Here is a 16,929-nt window from a genome sequence, read left to right on the forward strand (position 1 = left end):
TTTTCAAAGAACGACAGAGAGAAGGTAGCACACGCTCTTTATCAATTGCTTGAATTGCAGTATCTACTGCAGTGAGCAATAACAGCTGTTCAGTCCAGTATAACAGTGGAGTAGCCACAAAATAGCTTTTTTTACTGCCAAGGACTTAGGGGCTTATCACAAGGGGAGACCCCCTCCCTCTCCCAAGCTACAGTGTGTAAATTTGACTGATATCTCTTAACATGTAAACTGAGGCCTCAGTGGATTTGGCCATTATTATATAACAATTACAGTGGAATCTGTCTTAGTGGCCAAAGGCCACCATATTATAATGATCCATTATAGCTAGTGTCCTTTTTTTACCCCCCCCCCCACACACACAATTCATACATATTGTAGATGTTGGAAATACAGCCACAGTTAATGTTGCACTGAAATAAACTTCACTACATAATTGAAAGTACTAACGATGTAATGATTATCATCACCTACACTACTCAGCAAAAAAAACAAAAAACCAAGTGTCCCTATTTAAGGCACCAAAAGAATTTTTGAAAATGACATAATTATCATAGCAAATCAACACGAGGTTGATATATACTCACTAGTATATATCAACTACCCAATGATGATGTCATACTGAGGGAGTCAATGTGGAAACATTAAGTAACTAATAACCCATTATGATGTGGTTAGCTACCCACTAGCCTCAAGTCATTATAAACATTATTAACTGATCAACAATACACAACACAATTAAGTGATCGGGTAACTTGTACTATCTCAAAAGTTCAAATGTGATCGTGAGAAAATGTTGTAGAAGTCATTCCATAATATCCCTTATTGGGATACTCCGGAGGTGGTCTATTTGGTATAGCGTCCTGACCTGCAGTGTACAGGTGACAAGCCCCACCCCCCTGGGGGTACTGCTGCTGCTGCTGCATTACACTAGCTGGAGAGTATGCCATTGGACTGGGAGGATTAGAGAATTGACCATTTGCTGCTGTTAAGTATGCTGTTCCAGTAGATGATTGCATCATTGGAGAATGGCTGGGTACTGGGTGGTGCATTAAAGGGGAGTGGCTAACTTGCATCAAGGGGGAGTGGCTGGCTTGCATAGACGGGCTTGTTTGCATTAAAGGAGATTGGTTAGCTTGCTGCATTGATGGGGAATGCACAGCAGTGAGATGATATGGGCTTGATGGGTATTCTGTTATCACACTAGTGACTGGGTAAAGAGGTATTTCTGGTGGTTGATGATGAACCACTATTGGAGCAGGCTTCTTATCACTAGTTCCATTAGTTGTATTAGTTAATGACTGCTTGTCACTTTTCTGAATACCCTGTACCATCAGACATGAGTCTAATTGTTCTTTGCTGTCCTCACCACGAGCCTGTAATAGCAACAGTGTTATTGTGAACAATAGCATTAGCCATACCTTCTTATTGGACTGTTGGTGAGTACGAGCATGTTTCCTTAATGAACTGGGGTCAGTGTAACGCTTGACACAATTGGGATAGCTGCAGGCATATGGCTTCTGTGAACAGTAGTCATGACAACACTAATAAACATACTACCAGACATAACAATGACATCATGTTAACAACAAAACAACACATTCTGACCTCCTCAATATGTGTTCGTTGATGCTTGGAGCGATCTGAAGAATTAGAGAATGATTTGTGACAACCAGGAAATTGGCACAAGTAAGGTCTCTCTCCTGTGTGAGACCTCATGTGGATCTTGAGGTTCTCAAGTCGAGAAAATGCTTTATTACATCCAGGATACTATAGTAAAACAACAGGATACTAGTCAGGATATTACACATAGGTGACAACACCTGAGGTGGTACAGTTAACACCTACACACCAAGGTGTTGGTAAACAACACCTTGATGTAGTGTGATGTCATTAGTGCATTCCAGTCATAGTTAGACCACCCCTTACCGAGCACTTGTTAGGCTTCTCTCCAGAGTGTATTCTCATGTGAATGAGTAGCTTGTAGCGAGCATTAAATGGCTTCTTGTTTCGTCCACATCCCTGCCACCAGCATACAAACTCATTGCCACGACGTTGTTCCTCCACATGCACTTTCTCAATATGACGTACCTGAGACACAACATGAATCAAACACTAGGACACTAATGAACATACCATATCATCCTGCTCCTCAAACACTTGTTCACAGTCCAACCATCTGCACACTAATGGCTCCAGTGGTTCACTATCCTCTAAAGGTTGACAGCTCTCTGTAGCAGTAGCAGTAGCAGGTATTAGTAATGTCATGTTAGAACTGGTGGGCTCCAGCTCTGTAGGAGCATGTTGAGTGATCGTGATGTGATTAGTAATAGTTGTAGTGGTAGACTTCCTATGCAGCGGAGGTGGTTGATGATGAAGTAGAGTCTCATTAGATTTAGCATGTATCAGAGCTGGGGGACCCACCAGGTGTCCCATAACACCAGCTGGTGATTGGCTGTTGTTGATGTAGGCTACTAGGGAGCTAGGAGATGTGCGGATCATTGAGTTGAAGTCTACTAGATCAGAGAGAGGTGATGATGACAGAGGTCTCTTACGAGTGAAGTGTCCAGCATTAACAGCAGCTGCTACTCCATGAGGTGACCCATAATCCACTGGTGTGTGTAGGTAAGAGTTAAGGTAAGGGGAATAGGAGTTGATTGAAGGGATAAGAGGTGACACACTGGCCTCATCTAGCTCCATTGATAAACTAGACGATAAGAGAACACCAGAACTAATTGTGGGGATAGTTCTAGATCTGACAGGAGTCTTGTGTCGGCCATTATTGCAACATGGTGACTCTGCCACTCCAAAGTGTCCAGCTGCCGGAGATCGTGGTGTGAACCTTATTGAAGATATGTCAGAAAATGTTGGTGAGGTAGGTGTCACATGTCTGCCACAACCCACTGGTGGTCTCAAGTGATGCACACTGGGGGACAGGGGTGCCAAGTGTTGGCGAGACTTGATGTTCACGTGAGAAGTTTGTTCCATGTGTGGGGATGCGAGGTAGTTTCGCGGATCTTTCCCGCATGGCTGGAGCAATCGCGAACCCTCTGATTTGACGTGGATTGGATGCGGTTCCTTAAAAGGTCCATTGTTAGTCCACTGGTAACTCTGTCCCCCTGAGCTTAGCACACTTCTATACGGGGTGAGGTTAGGTAATAGTCTGGTATCAACCTCATCATTAGCCGCTCCATTAGCGGGACCGAGACATGGTGTACCGCGTTGGATCATGATCGGCGGGAACGATGCATCGCTATTACGTCTACTGCCAGCCATGTCCGCCGCCTCGTGAGATGTTTACCAAGACAGCACACTCCCACGAATTCTGCCACACAGTCTATCAGTTCAGGCTAGCTCAGAGACGCATCACATACTCCGGCGCAACTACTGCTCGTCCTCGTACCGCTTGTGTCGCTAGTATCGCTTTATGGCCCCCAACCAAGAGGGGCGGAGCAATGTTTGCAACTCACGTGATGACTTCCGATTATGGCAAGCGCTTCTTCGCCACATGAACCTTGTCGAGTTTGTGGCGACTTTAAGACTTGGCAGAAACAGAAAGCAGCTCGTCAGAAGACAACTACAGTAGAAGGAAAAGTGAGTTTGTAAATAACTGAATGAAATGTTGACTGGAAGCCGCCCCCCGCAGTCCGATTGTCCGGCTGACAGGGAGCAATTGGGGCGGGAGACATGGACATTCCTCCACACCATGGCGGCTTATTACCCGGAGCAGCCAAGTGTGGCGCAACAGCATGACATGAAGACGTTCATGACACTATTCTCCAAGTTTTATCCTTGCAAGGACTGTGCTGAACATCTCAGAGACAGGTATAGAGACCAGTTACTTGAGGATGTATCATAATCTGATGAGTAATACGCACTCAACATAGCTTTTACATAGTTTTTCATGTGTATCAATCAATTGACTAATAGGCCATCATTTGTTTCAGACAGATGTGCTTTTAGCTGTTGGAATTATTCATCCTTGGGCTTAGTCTGGCGTCGCCCGCCCCTTCGCAAAAAGTAAGGGTCTGGTGAAATACAAATACCTAATCATTTCAAAAGGAATTCAATTAGACAGCGCACGTATTGCTTATTACGTCAGATGATTACACTTCAATTCGAACAAAAGCATTGTGTTGCCAAGGCGATTTCTGTGTGAACGTCATTAGCATGCACTAATTGGCTAGCGCCGAATCTGGGCGCTAGAAATGATTTAGTATCTGTATTTCACCAGACCCTTACTTTATGCGAAGGGGCGGGCGGCGCCAGACTACCTTGGGCTATGAAGTATTTAAATTTCAGCAAAATAAATGCTTTATGAAATATTTATAATATTAGACACCAGAAATCAACTTTTAATCTCGAGTGAAAACCAGCAAATCACTCAGACATGAGTGTTGGCTAGTATTGTGGCCAGTCAGAGTGGCTTCCAATAGTGTGAACCCCTAACTTGTCTGTTGCATCATGTGCTAGGAATGTGTGTAACACATGTAGACCCCAGGGTGGTGACAAATTGACACCAGACCAATAATGAGCTTTACATCATAACACTAACTTGGTGAGGTACTTTGTACAGAGAGCCACTGGAAAGGTTAACATTTTGAGATGTCAAAACTGAGAAACACGAAAATGCGTGCCCCAACATAAGAAGATTATTATTAAGTCTCACTAGAGTTGTCTCCTGCTTCATGGGGAATATCTCAAATCATTATCCCTTCCAACGGCTCTCTGTACAAAACACCCCCACTCTTTTCACACAATTTTTGCGTCATGACATAATTGTGGATATATCCATGCAGTATGATCATAGACCTTCTCAACACAACACATTACTTAGGATTAGCTACTTAATGCAGCTATAAGATGTTTGTCACCTCTGTGTGTTCTTCATCACATAGACAATGACACTGAGCATAGTTACACTAGACTGTATGTATAGAATTTGTTAAAGTTTAACATGTTTACCACTCAGTGCTAAAATGATGTCACAACTCATCATCAAAGTATAACCCCATCCTTAAACTGTTAGTCCAGTTAGTGATTAGACACTACATTATATTAGTTTTTGATTTGTTGTTCAAATCAGTTTTCAAGTTGTAGAGGAACAAATGCTCAAATGTAGGCCATGATACCTCCATAATAAGAACAGGTCAGTCTTATCAAATTTGATTCCATACATATTTACCTCTGATTGTAGCAGTATGGGCGAAGTGGCCGAGCTATCCATTGTCAATCCATTGTGTACCTACTGTGAATTTTTTACCATTGAAGATGCATTGACCTACCCCATCTTATAATTAGTCTTAGCTCAAAGTGTTCTGTCCTTTTTTCAGCCGTAAAGAAGTGCAGCTGAACTACAAAGGTGATGGAAGGTAGTGAGGCTTGTGCTGACTCCTTAGTATCAAAATCAGAACAGAAAGCATTAGGTCAACTGTCCAAGGTCATCCACCCATTTTACCACTATCCCATCCATTTGAAGTACTTTTATGTTGTCAAATAAGGACAGTTCTCAAAACCAACTTTGTTGAACATCATAACCACCATATTAGGTCACCATTAGTTTATTCCTTGTTTCCCGTCACTGTCCGCATCAATTTTCAAGCACCTGCTTCAAATTTTAATTATTTGATTATAGATCACGTGAATGCACTCGATTTCATGATTGAGGGAGGCACAGGATGACGTAGTGTTGAGGTATATGTATTAGCTGTGCACATATACACATAGCAGAAGTGTAAATAAAGAGTTGGGAGTCGTTTAACAGGGTGCATGGGTGCACAGTTTTCAAGATCAAGATACTCTAATAGAGCAGTCACACACTAGAGTCAACTGTATAATTAATAATCACCTCCCACCCGCATCAGTTTTTGCTCTACTAGGTGACGGGAAACAAGCAAAAATAGAGGGTTTGCATGCGAAAAGTATTGTGACACGAATTATAAAAATGCTTAACAACCGTTGCTAGTCTGACATTTGTGAGGTTTACTTTTCAATGGCACGCAATGAGGCGAATGCACTTATTTTGTCACCACACTTTACCAAATAAGGGAATCTCTGTCAAAAGTTAGGACAAGGTTAGAAACAAACATTAAATACTAGCAATAAGTTGGACAAGCGTAATATCAATTTTTCGTCGATTAGTCGTGAACACTAACACTTTGTACAATTTTGACGACGGCTATCCTAAGTGACTAACCTAGCGAACATGTTCCATTCTACACTGAACCATTGAAACTGGTTGTAGCCTTCACTCGCATACCTCACAAATGTCTGACAAGCAACGGTTGTTAAGCATTTTACGAAAATACGTCATAACGCATCACGCATGCAATCCCTCTATATAGTAATGATGGCCTTAACTGTTGTGTGCTACATTTTTAACTACTCTAATAGAACAGTCATATGTAGATGGATTAGTTGGTCATAGGTACAATGGACCATACAAGTGTGACTGTAACAAACACCTGGTGACCTCTGTAATGGACACCTGGTGACCATATGCGATGCCACAGTTGTGTGATGTCATTGGATCATATAATCTCTTATGTTACAGGATGAAGGAACATCCGGTGAAAGTAGCCAATCAGAAGGAGCTAAGTCAGTGGATGTGTGATATCCATAACGACATCAACAAGTTGCTAGGGAAGAAATTGTTTGACTGTTCTCGTGTGAACGAGAGGTGGAGGGACGGGTGGAAGGATGGATCATGTGATCTATAATGTACATCATGTGATCTGAAAACCACTATGCAGAGTTAATTTTTTAATCAAAGGACTTGCAAGTGATTTACCATAAACTACTACCAGTCCTGTATGATTACTTGTTAGTGACATCATCAATATTAATCCCTCACCTGCAGTGTGTAATGTTTTCAGTGACCTAATTATCACACAATAACACATCATGGAACGAAGTGTTGTTGTTCATGCAGTAATTGTATACTGCCAAGTCTCTGTATATTGTAGTGGCTTTGTTTTGAGTTTTATGAACATTTTAGCTAAAGCTTCTTACACACTATGTTCATATTAAAGAATATTTTGAAACATTTTATGTGTTTGCAGTCAAAATGTTTTCTTACTAAATTTAGAATGTTTCACAACAGCTAAATTGCTGGGTTTACAGTGGCAATTCTACAACACGACAGTTGTTGCATTATATTGTAGAATTTCTGGTGCAACCCCAGAAGATGTGGGTATTTTCCAATCTTTAAATTGATGCTGAAACAATACGCAATTTTTCCCCAATTTCACAGGAGGAGCTTGAGGCCCACCTATGGTTTAGTCACACATAGTAACACAGACAAATTGATCACATCTTGCTGTTACTACTACTGCTGTTACCTTACACACATACAGAGCCTCTAGATGGTAACAAAAGTCAACCTAAATTAGTCAGCCATTAACAAGTGCCATACAGTTTCACCACAAATGTAATGCTATTTGATATTATTTATTTATTGACATATTGTGACAATCTATTCTTAGTTAGTTCTGGCCCCAATGTGTCCATTAGAGTAGCTACCTTCGGTCCAGCCTGTGTAAACATCACCCCCTAACACGTGTCACACATACCCTCAGGTTGTCTGTACCTTCCCTCCAGTGATTACATGACGACACGCCTTCATCACCTTCCCTACTGACAATTTGTGATCTGTCGCTATGGATTTTAACATGACAACATAACCCTCTTCACCATGGTCACCAGGTAACCAGTCCAACCAGTTTATCACATCTTGTAGTAGTGCTATGAGGTCACATGAGATCGCCTGACATCACATGATCACTGTACCTGAGTCAACATCTGATGATGTCACTAGTGGATCCTTCCAATAATAGCACACATCTTCTACCATATTAGGAATTGTGTGTGTCACCTCCTACAACACATGTTACTACTATTAACTCGTAATTAGTGCACTTATTTGAGCCAATGGAAATACCTCAGGTCAACTTATAATTAAACAGAAAATGGTGCAAGGACTGTACCTTCACTGAACAACATCACAGTAATGGCAATAAACAACATCAGCTACATTAATTGCTACTATTTTGAGCAATAAATCCCAATCAACATGTTAGCCCAAACAATGTTTACACGTGATAATAATTGAAGGGACCAGTGGCAAAAGGGCATTTGAAAATTTAGGTAGTATTAAACAGAATTTTGGGACATAATTGAATTATTGTAATATTTGCTTAATTAATTTGAGACTGCCATAAACTATTAAATTCTGTTGCTACTTAGTAACAATATTATTCACAAGGTTAAAACAAGTCATTCTAATTTTTAGAAAATGGAAAATCTAAAATGGCACATGTCACCTTTTCCCACTGACCCCTTCAATTATCACTTACAGCAATTATTTGTAATTATCTAACATGTCACAGTCAATTATGGTGTTGGGTAATTTGTTCCACGTGGGGGATGAAGGAGTATTTGAAAGAGTTGATTAAGCTGAATCAGTTTGCAGTGTTGATGTCATCTCATTGATGCTATTGTTGGCAAACATTATTTTATAAAACATATGCAAGCGAGCTTTCATTTGACGGACTTCTAATGGCTTCCGGGAGAGATTTTGGAGTAAGGATGATACACCATGTATGGGGTCATAACATTGCATGCATATCAAGCAGTATTCCGTTTTGGGACTTTCTCAAGATTATCTATAAGATATTGTTGCCAAGGTGACCAGACTATGCAGTTTTGGTCTAACTAATGTTTTGGGTATGTTAGTTTGTGTGAGCTAATGCTAATAAAACGTTAGGCTTAGCATGCTATTTTCTCATGAACACGTCTGTCCCATTTAAGAAATGTGACCCCAAGAAGTCTGTACATGGTAATAGAGTAGTACCATCATGAATTAATGAGCAATTATTATTGTACAGTAGTTTTAATGTGGCCATTAGTGTACACTGAGACCTGCCCCCATTCGGTCACTCTTAAGTTGGGCGTTTTAATTTTACAACCCAACCCAACAATTATGTGTTATTGTCTTATATTTCTTGATATTTCAGACAGCTCAGTCAAGGAAGACATTACCCCTCAACTCTAACCCTCTCTCTAGAATATCTGCTCATGTAATTATGGCCAATTTCAACTCAACATGATTTTGTAAAAAGAAAAACCACACCTCACACAAATTCGTACTATGAGGTACTCACTAGAGCCAATGGGATCACTTTATTCAGGTAGGTGTGGCTTAGTCGGTAGTCATCAGTTGGAATACTATGGTGAGATCATATGACATAATGTGATGCTATCACTTACTCAGGGAAGTGCTGGATCACATTATCCCGGAGCTCATTAATTAGAGTGGTTGGGTCATGGTGGTACTGCAATAACAGGTGTTGCCTGTTTAACCAGATCAGCTTGTCATGATTATGTCGACATGATGCCTTGTTCAATCCATCCAATGAGAATAGTTCTACAAACTGATCCAAATCAAACACTTCATGGTCACCATCACTCCATCCCTGAAGTGCTGTGTAGTTAATCATTGTTGTTGCTAGGAAGCCATCTTGCTGTAGTGGGTGTGTACCAATAATAATGTACTACACATTATCTAGTATCATCTGCACACAAAATTTTGAGGGTATGCACTTTTCATGGACTGACAATTTCAGGATTTTCACAGTCAGGCTACTGTTATTGTAACATAGGGCTAGTCTTGATAAAATAATTACTTTGTGAGGATGAAAATTTTGTGGATAGTGGAGAGCCACTAAATCTGCAAAAATTACATCTCTCAAAAATGTGTATGCATTGGTAATTCTCATGTGAGCACTTTAATGAATTTGACAATTGTGAAATTTAATGTGTTGATGCATTTCATTACTGGATTTTTTCAAGGGGGAGGGGGGGCACAATTTTTGCAGATTGGCATAATTTACCCCCTAAAAACTTGCAGCCCTATAATATTGTTTGAGTATTATAAACACAAAAAGATTCTGAAGTGAAAATTTCCCTCTCAAAATTTTGGATGGTGCCACTCCGTAAAAAAAAATTTTCCCTCGACTATATATGGCATGTTAATCAATAGCATTTCATTGATTTTATGCAAAACATAACATGTGTTATTATAACACACCTTGTAGGTTTCTATGGCGACATCATTGTTACTTTTGGATATCTTGCCAGCCCTGTACAGGGATCACATAATCTTATAAGAGATCACATGATCCACCCACTTATTTAACAATAGCGGCAGGTGTACGAATTGTGGGTGTGTCCAATTGAGTGCTTTGTAGAGTAGTACGTGTTTAGCCGTTGATGGTAACAAGTCCTTATAAGGGAGTAGTGGTCTGTTAATAGTAATGTGATGCTGGGACACACCTCTCCTCTGATCACATGACTGATCTGCATCATGTGATCATCGACAACTGTTGCTAGATGATAAGTGGGGTAGCCGTTACTCTTTAGTAATACCTGTGGATCACATGATCTCATTAGTGGATCACATGACATCACCTGATCATCCAGTGTAGCACATTCAAATAGTGTATTACCATGGAGACCATCATCAACGGCAACCCGTCCTTCTGCTGGCACCTGAAGAGTAAATGATGTAGTTATGATCACATGATCCTGGGACACACCTTCAGCCTGATCACATGATCCAGTCCAGCCGACAGATTATCATCAACCTGTTTCCTTGACAACCTCCTACAGTGGCCATCATAGCCAGTACGATAATCTCTTAGGAATTGTAATCTTTCCTTGGAACAGAAGCAGTGGTAGGCTGCATCAACCTGTTGTCAAGGGGAGGGGCTTACATTGGGCTGGTCCCCCTGGACACGTCAGTAATTACTGGCTGTCCAGTATAATTACAATAAAAATTAGCAACAGAATCACGTAGAATAGGGTTAATTGTGATCAGGGCTGTCCACAAAGGGGGCAACTGTGGCATTTTGCCCAGGGCCCCATGAATACCTGTTTACAAGGTCGATATACTCTAATAGAGCAGTCACAGTATTTCTACAGTGTAGCAATCTTATAAATAAGGAGATATGGTTTGTGAGGGGTAGCTATTGTCATTGTCAGCATGTAATGACTTTTTTTTCTGGGCGGCCCTGATTGTGATATGTATGAGACTAAGGGTAGGGAGAATAACCTTTTGTTTAGCTAATGAATCAGAGGTCAAATTGAAGATCTTTATCCAAGAAACAATTTGATACTTGTTGCAAGCTCATAATGTATTCCGTTCCAAAGTTATGGCCATTTACATAAATTTTGCCGCCCATGCAATTGATTACATCAACTTCGTCATCTACAATTTTTTTTGCTTGTACAATTTGACTATTGGGAACAAGAGAGTGTCAGGGGTAGGGCCTTGGGGTTGGGGGATGTACCCTCATCTTTTGAGGTAATTTAACAAAGGTCATTACTGTGCTATCATCAGTTTGAACCCAAAATCTGGGGCTGTTTACAGCTAATTTGCTTCAGTCGATGTATAAAAAGTAAAGGCCACATGCTACATTCAGTCAAGATTGCTGTAAAACCTTTTCCATTCTTACAGGTATGGAAAGGGTTCTAGCAGCAACAAGAAGTTTGGTATCCGAACTGATGTGCACATTTAGACCATGCAAATTTGTGAACTGACTAAGGGGAGGATTATGATCATATACCCCGGCCACTTGTTATTGTATTATTGTTACCAAAATTATTAGAAACTATCCTGATCAGAGTTGGGGGTAACTAAGTTACATACTTTGTAGCTAGTAACTTGTAACTGGGAGTAACTGTCTGAAAAGTAACTAAGTTACAATAGGTAAATATGCTTTAAGAACACTTAAAATTTTGTGCCACAGCCACATTAAGGGGGCCGCTACTAATTCCTATGGCTTCATAATTATGCAAAATCCTGGTTTTCATTGATCTGTGCTTGTTTTCCATCCCCTTTTGCATCAGATGTGTTTATGGTAATTAAAAATCACCATCTCCAGTTAGAAGTACTGACTATAAGACTCAGTTTAGTATTATTTTTAGACCTAAAGAATGAGAATTTACACATTTTGGATCTAGTTTCACAGTTTTAGTTCTATGCTTCTTAAACTTTGTCATCTGCTATATACCTAAGTATGTTTGTAACAAAAGTATGGAAGTAATTTTTTGAAATACTTTATCAATATCAAATGAGCTATTGAACTCTCTAAATTTTCTATGAAAAACAGTAATCTCCTCTTTTGAAGCCATAGTAGTCATTCCTAAAAATCTGTTTCCATACTTTTAAAGATAATGTTATTACAAGCCACTGCAAGAATTTTGGGGAGTTTCACAATTAGCTGTAGGAGAATTGATTTTAGTGATAAAATTACAGTGTTTGTAACCATGCCATAATTTGCACATACTTCAGAGGATTTCACTCAGATTTACACTAAACAGAAGTTCAATGTCTCAACTACAACACATGTTATTCATCAGGTGGAGAACAGTATTTGTGTTGGCTTCACAGATTCATATAAAACACATAATTTTATTCACAGAAGCCATAGGACATAGTTGCTTGCCCCCTAAGGCCATACCAAATTGTTTGCCTTCCAGTAGTGACCCGGCAGGTCAAAAAATAAATTAAAAAGTAAATTATTTTAGCTGCAACTAACTGTTTTGTAAGAGTTTATATGACTGCTCTATTAGAGTATCTCGATCTTGGGAGCTCCATTTTCTTCCCTTTGGCTGCTACACCTGTTACTGCTTACACAATACTAAAGAGTCTACAGCCATATTAGTACTCTTTAAAGAGATCATGTGATTTACTTTTATTATGGGTTTGCCAAAACATTGACCCACCACATCCGTGCAACATAATATTAATTTGTCATGGCCTAAGTAGACACTATCTGAGTACTGTTCTTCATGATTCAGCTTGAGTAACAGACATAACATTTAGAATGGCCAATCATTATTTTCAGAAAGTGCATATATTATTACCATATATAGTTATCTTCTTTCCTTGTTCTGAGCAAAATAATCATGTTACGAACAAGAATAACTTATTTATGAAAGTACCAACTAGATACTTTGTTACTTTTAAAAAGCAACTAAGTCACATGGGATAAAAGTAACGAGTAACTAGTTACTTTTCTGCAGTACTGGTAGAGCAGATAAAAACAAACAAACAAACAAAACAGGTAATTACCACAACTCTGTACAATAAGTAACTATTTTTGGACATAAAACAAACTGTAGAGGACACCAAATATGGTCGAATCTGCAAAGGTTCCACTTCTCAAATTCCATGTCATGAGGTATACTAACTAATTCATGCTTTCATCACAAAGTGTACAATTCACCCCAAGAGTATGCTGTGCTACTAACAAGTTCTTTAGAATAGAAACAATGTTATGTATCATAGAAAATTTAATCATAAAATTATTAGAAACTATCCTGATGGCTTCAAATTACTAGCCGGATATCAGATGCCTGTTTTCAGCCCTTACTAGCACTCTGAGTTAATGTGCGGACAAGTACATAATTTGTTGTTGAATGTCCAATGGGTTCATCCCATCTCAATGTTGGTAAGTACTGGCATTGTACCAACTAGACGGAGTGTCCACACCATAACAATTTGGTAAAGGTAGTCTTAAATCTCAACTTCAGTCTTCGTAACTAGAACACATTTCAAGTTTCAATCATTCATTAGTTATAGACAAACAATAAAATCCAAAGGGTAGCAGCTACTTCATACATCACTGATGGGTAATTGGTATACTACAAGAAGATCTCAATGGATTATACAGCCGCTAGCAAACTGGCCAGTTGATTAACTTTATAGTGACTGTTGTCATGTTCAGTAGTTAGAGGATATAAGTACTGGCAAGTTTAATAGTATGTTATAGCCTCATGAAATCTATCACCGAGTCTAACATCAACAAGCCATCCCTCACTAACCACCCATGTTGCTGACAGTATAACAAGTATGGGGGGAGTAAGATTGAGCTACTCTAATAGAGCAGTCAGTGAAATACTCTAATAAAACAGTCACCACATTTAACACAATTGAGATTCCTCCACTGAAAGACTTTCATCTACAACACCAACGCATGGGCACACTAACAGCTCACTAGGAATTCTTTTTTACTGTCACCGATCCCTACATGCTCTTGATCTTCAACAAGTAGCTCGGTGTAACATTATCACGTGATTTTTCAGAGTTTGCATAAAACTCCACCACTAAGCATTTCTGGGAAGAATGTTTGCTCCACCAAACTGAGTAGTCTGCAAGACATGGGTAGGAAAAGCTGTTAAGTGATAGACCACTAACAACTGACAACAATTTAGCCTACCAGCAAGGTCTCTTTGTAAGTTGAGGATTTGAAGGTGTGAAAGGAAGATGAACAAAGTGACATAACAGTTGTGTACACAATGTCATGTAATTGTGATTTACTTTGTTTTCACTCGGCTAGTTGAAAACAGATACTTCACACTTGTTTCAAGCACGTTGCATTAGTGTGCATGTCTTAGTTAAAAGCTTTTAGCAATTGCCAAACATCATTAAATTCTGTGATGCTTTTATTTCACAACTGATGCTACAATAACAAGCCAATAATAACCAGCCTTCATGTGTGGAACAATATTATGGAACATCTGGTGAAAACTGTCTCTCCAACTTAGTATAGAGTGGTGATGCACCGATACCGATACTAGTATCAGTATTGGTCCTATTTTGGCGGTATAAATGTCCGATACTAACCGATACTTTGTATGATGTCATCTAATTGCATTTCAAGATGGCAACATACGTATTGTGTCAAATGGAGTTGAGAAATAGCTGATGTAAGCAGCCATGAATTGTTTAAAAGAAGCCAGCCATTAGCATTATTAGTATATATAGTGGAAACACCAGTAAGCCATTAAATATTGCAACCATAAATGATTGCTATCCTAGTGTCCACTAAACCAGGAAACTGCAGTTTATGAAATTAAGCAAACATGTTTAGTAAGTCTATCAGCTACTATTGGAACTACTAGCTGTTTTTGTGAGTAATGCCTCAGTGTGACAAAGTATCGGTATTGGACCAGTATTGGCCATTTCCATCTAAAATATAATTGGTATAGGATCAGTAGTGAAAACGTGGTATTGATGCATCACTATAATCATACTATAGAGATCTACGGAGAATGAGCATGAGACATCTAACCCTAACACATCTTATGCTTTAAGAAACAATGGACACATAACAACATGGACGTACTAATCATTGGACAGTCTATTAGCATCTTGAAAATCACCATTTTGTTAACAAGTAATTATATTGATAAGCAGTTTACATCTGCAGTGTGGAGACCTGTGGTTTAACTGTTTAATTGTAGAGTAATGTACTAGAAAACTGATCACTTACTAACTTCAGTGTTGCAGTACTGGCAAACACTCATTCTCCACTGTTAATAGGTTGTAATAATCCATACATCTAGGGCCTTGAGAGCAACTAATTTTTGTTTACATGTTTTACGATTATTTCATGTACACTATTGTGGCAGCTGCTTAATGGTGTACCATACACTCTCTGATCACCTCTGCTAATGTATAACGTATTTGTTTTGTAGATTTGTAAGTCACCTTTCACCTACAAAAAAAATTTCCTCCAAATCCAGCCATTATGTATGTAGCTATGGTAACTGCCTAGCTACAAAACTATTCCTCCAAGTTAATCATACTCTACAAAAAGGTTTCTACCTCACTGTATACAGTAGTTGTGCAGCGGTTAAATGTACAATTGTATAGTGGGTACACACCTTAACAAGACCACTAGCTGACTGTCTGTAGTGATGTAATCGTTGTGACTGTGTGGGTGATTACGTCATTACACACTTCATAATGACACACCCCTCACTTGTTTGTACGGACCATGAGTCCCGCCCACGTGAGGTCCTGTAGACATGCAGTAATGGTGTACGTGATTTCAATAACATCACCTTCATCAAACGCGATCCCCAGCCAATCAAACATCGTCAACATGTTATCGATAGCTCCAGGCACTGACTTACCCTGCAAGACGAGCTTCAGTATCCGTAGTTATATGAGTAGTCTTACAGGATCGGTGTCATCCACACGTAACACAAAGGCTCCTCCATGTTTCCTCGCTAACGCATAGTTATATAAGGCGGTCCTCAGCCCGCCAAGATGTAACCTTCCCGTAGGACTAGGGCTAAACCTGACCCTTACACGTGACATCGTAGAAGTTTGTGATGTGATTGTGGGATGGCCTACTCGCGTGGCCAGACCCACTCTTCGCGCGGCGCTTATTGATTGATAATGTATATATTTTTAAAACTTTACTTTAACAATAATAAATAATCAATATCACCAAGAGTAAACCTCCATTATTTACTCTTAATAACAAATATTACTCTAATGTTCAAACTATGCCCCTCATGCAGATTCAGTCAGGTCAATCATTGAGGGGACGGGGAGATGTCCAGGCGAAGAGCAGCAACCATGCAAACACAAAACAGCTGAGCATATTAAAGAAATCCAATATGACATTGAAGCCAACAAAGTGTATGACTGTAGGGCTTCCCTTGGCAGGTGGAAATGCATAAAGCCAACGTCTTAAGGACAACATCAGCAGTTGGTCCACAGCCACCAGCAGCTGAAAAGTCAAGTGGTGAGAAACATCCCATCTCCACATCACACATCCGCTGGTCATAAGCTGCTTTTTTTTGTGCTCAAACATACAAGCGACCAAATTAAACATACACAATTACATTGAAAACTGAGTCTCTACTTGGATCAGGTCAACTGGAACACACTTTATGTAGTGGTCTTGTAAAGACAGACAGGGTTCCTCTGATACATTGTATGGCTGATCGAAGTAAGCAACAAGACAGTCAACACCTGGCCCAACCCAATACTGATGCATAGGTTCCTTCCATTTCTCAGACAACAGGCTACCTTCTCTTCTGCTGCTCATTATGGTGACAACAACTTGACAC

At 39.6% G+C, this 16,929-nt stretch overlaps 3 protein-coding genes across 3 annotated transcripts; 1 reads left to right on the forward strand and 2 right to left on the reverse strand.

The window, feature by feature from the left end:
- Positions 1–693: 693 nt before the first annotated feature.
- LOC136257109 (zinc finger protein GLIS1-like) lies at positions 694–3,467 on the reverse strand. Its single transcript, XM_066050240.1, has 5 exons — positions 2,134–3,467; positions 1,927–2,088; positions 1,606–1,767; positions 1,419–1,517; positions 694–1,373 (listed from the first exon to the last, which is right to left on the reverse strand). The coding sequence occupies exons 1-5, from the start codon at positions 3,271–3,273 to the stop codon at positions 771–773; spliced, it is 2,166 nt and encodes a 721-aa protein (XP_065906312.1). The 5' UTR covers positions 3,274–3,467; the 3' UTR covers positions 694–770.
- LOC136257111 (FAD-linked sulfhydryl oxidase ALR-like) lies at positions 3,433–7,457 on the forward strand. Its single transcript, XM_066050242.1, has 3 exons — positions 3,433–3,591; positions 3,644–3,822; positions 6,551–7,457. The coding sequence occupies exons 1-3, from the start codon at positions 3,484–3,486 to the stop codon at positions 6,714–6,716; spliced, it is 453 nt and encodes a 150-aa protein (XP_065906314.1). The 5' UTR covers positions 3,433–3,483; the 3' UTR covers positions 6,717–7,457.
- LOC136257110 (glutamate--tRNA ligase-like) lies at positions 7,385–16,219 on the reverse strand. Its single transcript, XM_066050241.1, has 14 exons — positions 16,028–16,219; positions 15,910–15,982; positions 15,828–15,865; positions 15,730–15,777; positions 10,593–10,745; positions 10,465–10,545; positions 10,330–10,422; positions 10,185–10,279; positions 10,085–10,136; positions 9,265–9,518; positions 9,159–9,222; positions 7,786–7,873; positions 7,586–7,740; positions 7,385–7,530 (listed from the first exon to the last, which is right to left on the reverse strand). Exons 1-14 carry the CDS (start codon positions 16,166–16,168, stop codon positions 7,447–7,449), a joined length of 1,419 nt encoding a protein of 472 aa, XP_065906313.1. The 5' UTR covers positions 16,169–16,219; the 3' UTR covers positions 7,385–7,446.
- Positions 16,220–16,929: the final 710 nt, after the last annotated feature.

The sequence above is a fragment of the Dysidea avara genome, chromosome 5, assembly GCF_963678975.1.
Source record: "Dysidea avara chromosome 5, odDysAvar1.4, whole genome shotgun sequence".
In the NCBI taxonomy this organism is placed as follows: domain Eukaryota; kingdom Metazoa; phylum Porifera; class Demospongiae; order Dictyoceratida; family Dysideidae; genus Dysidea; species Dysidea avara.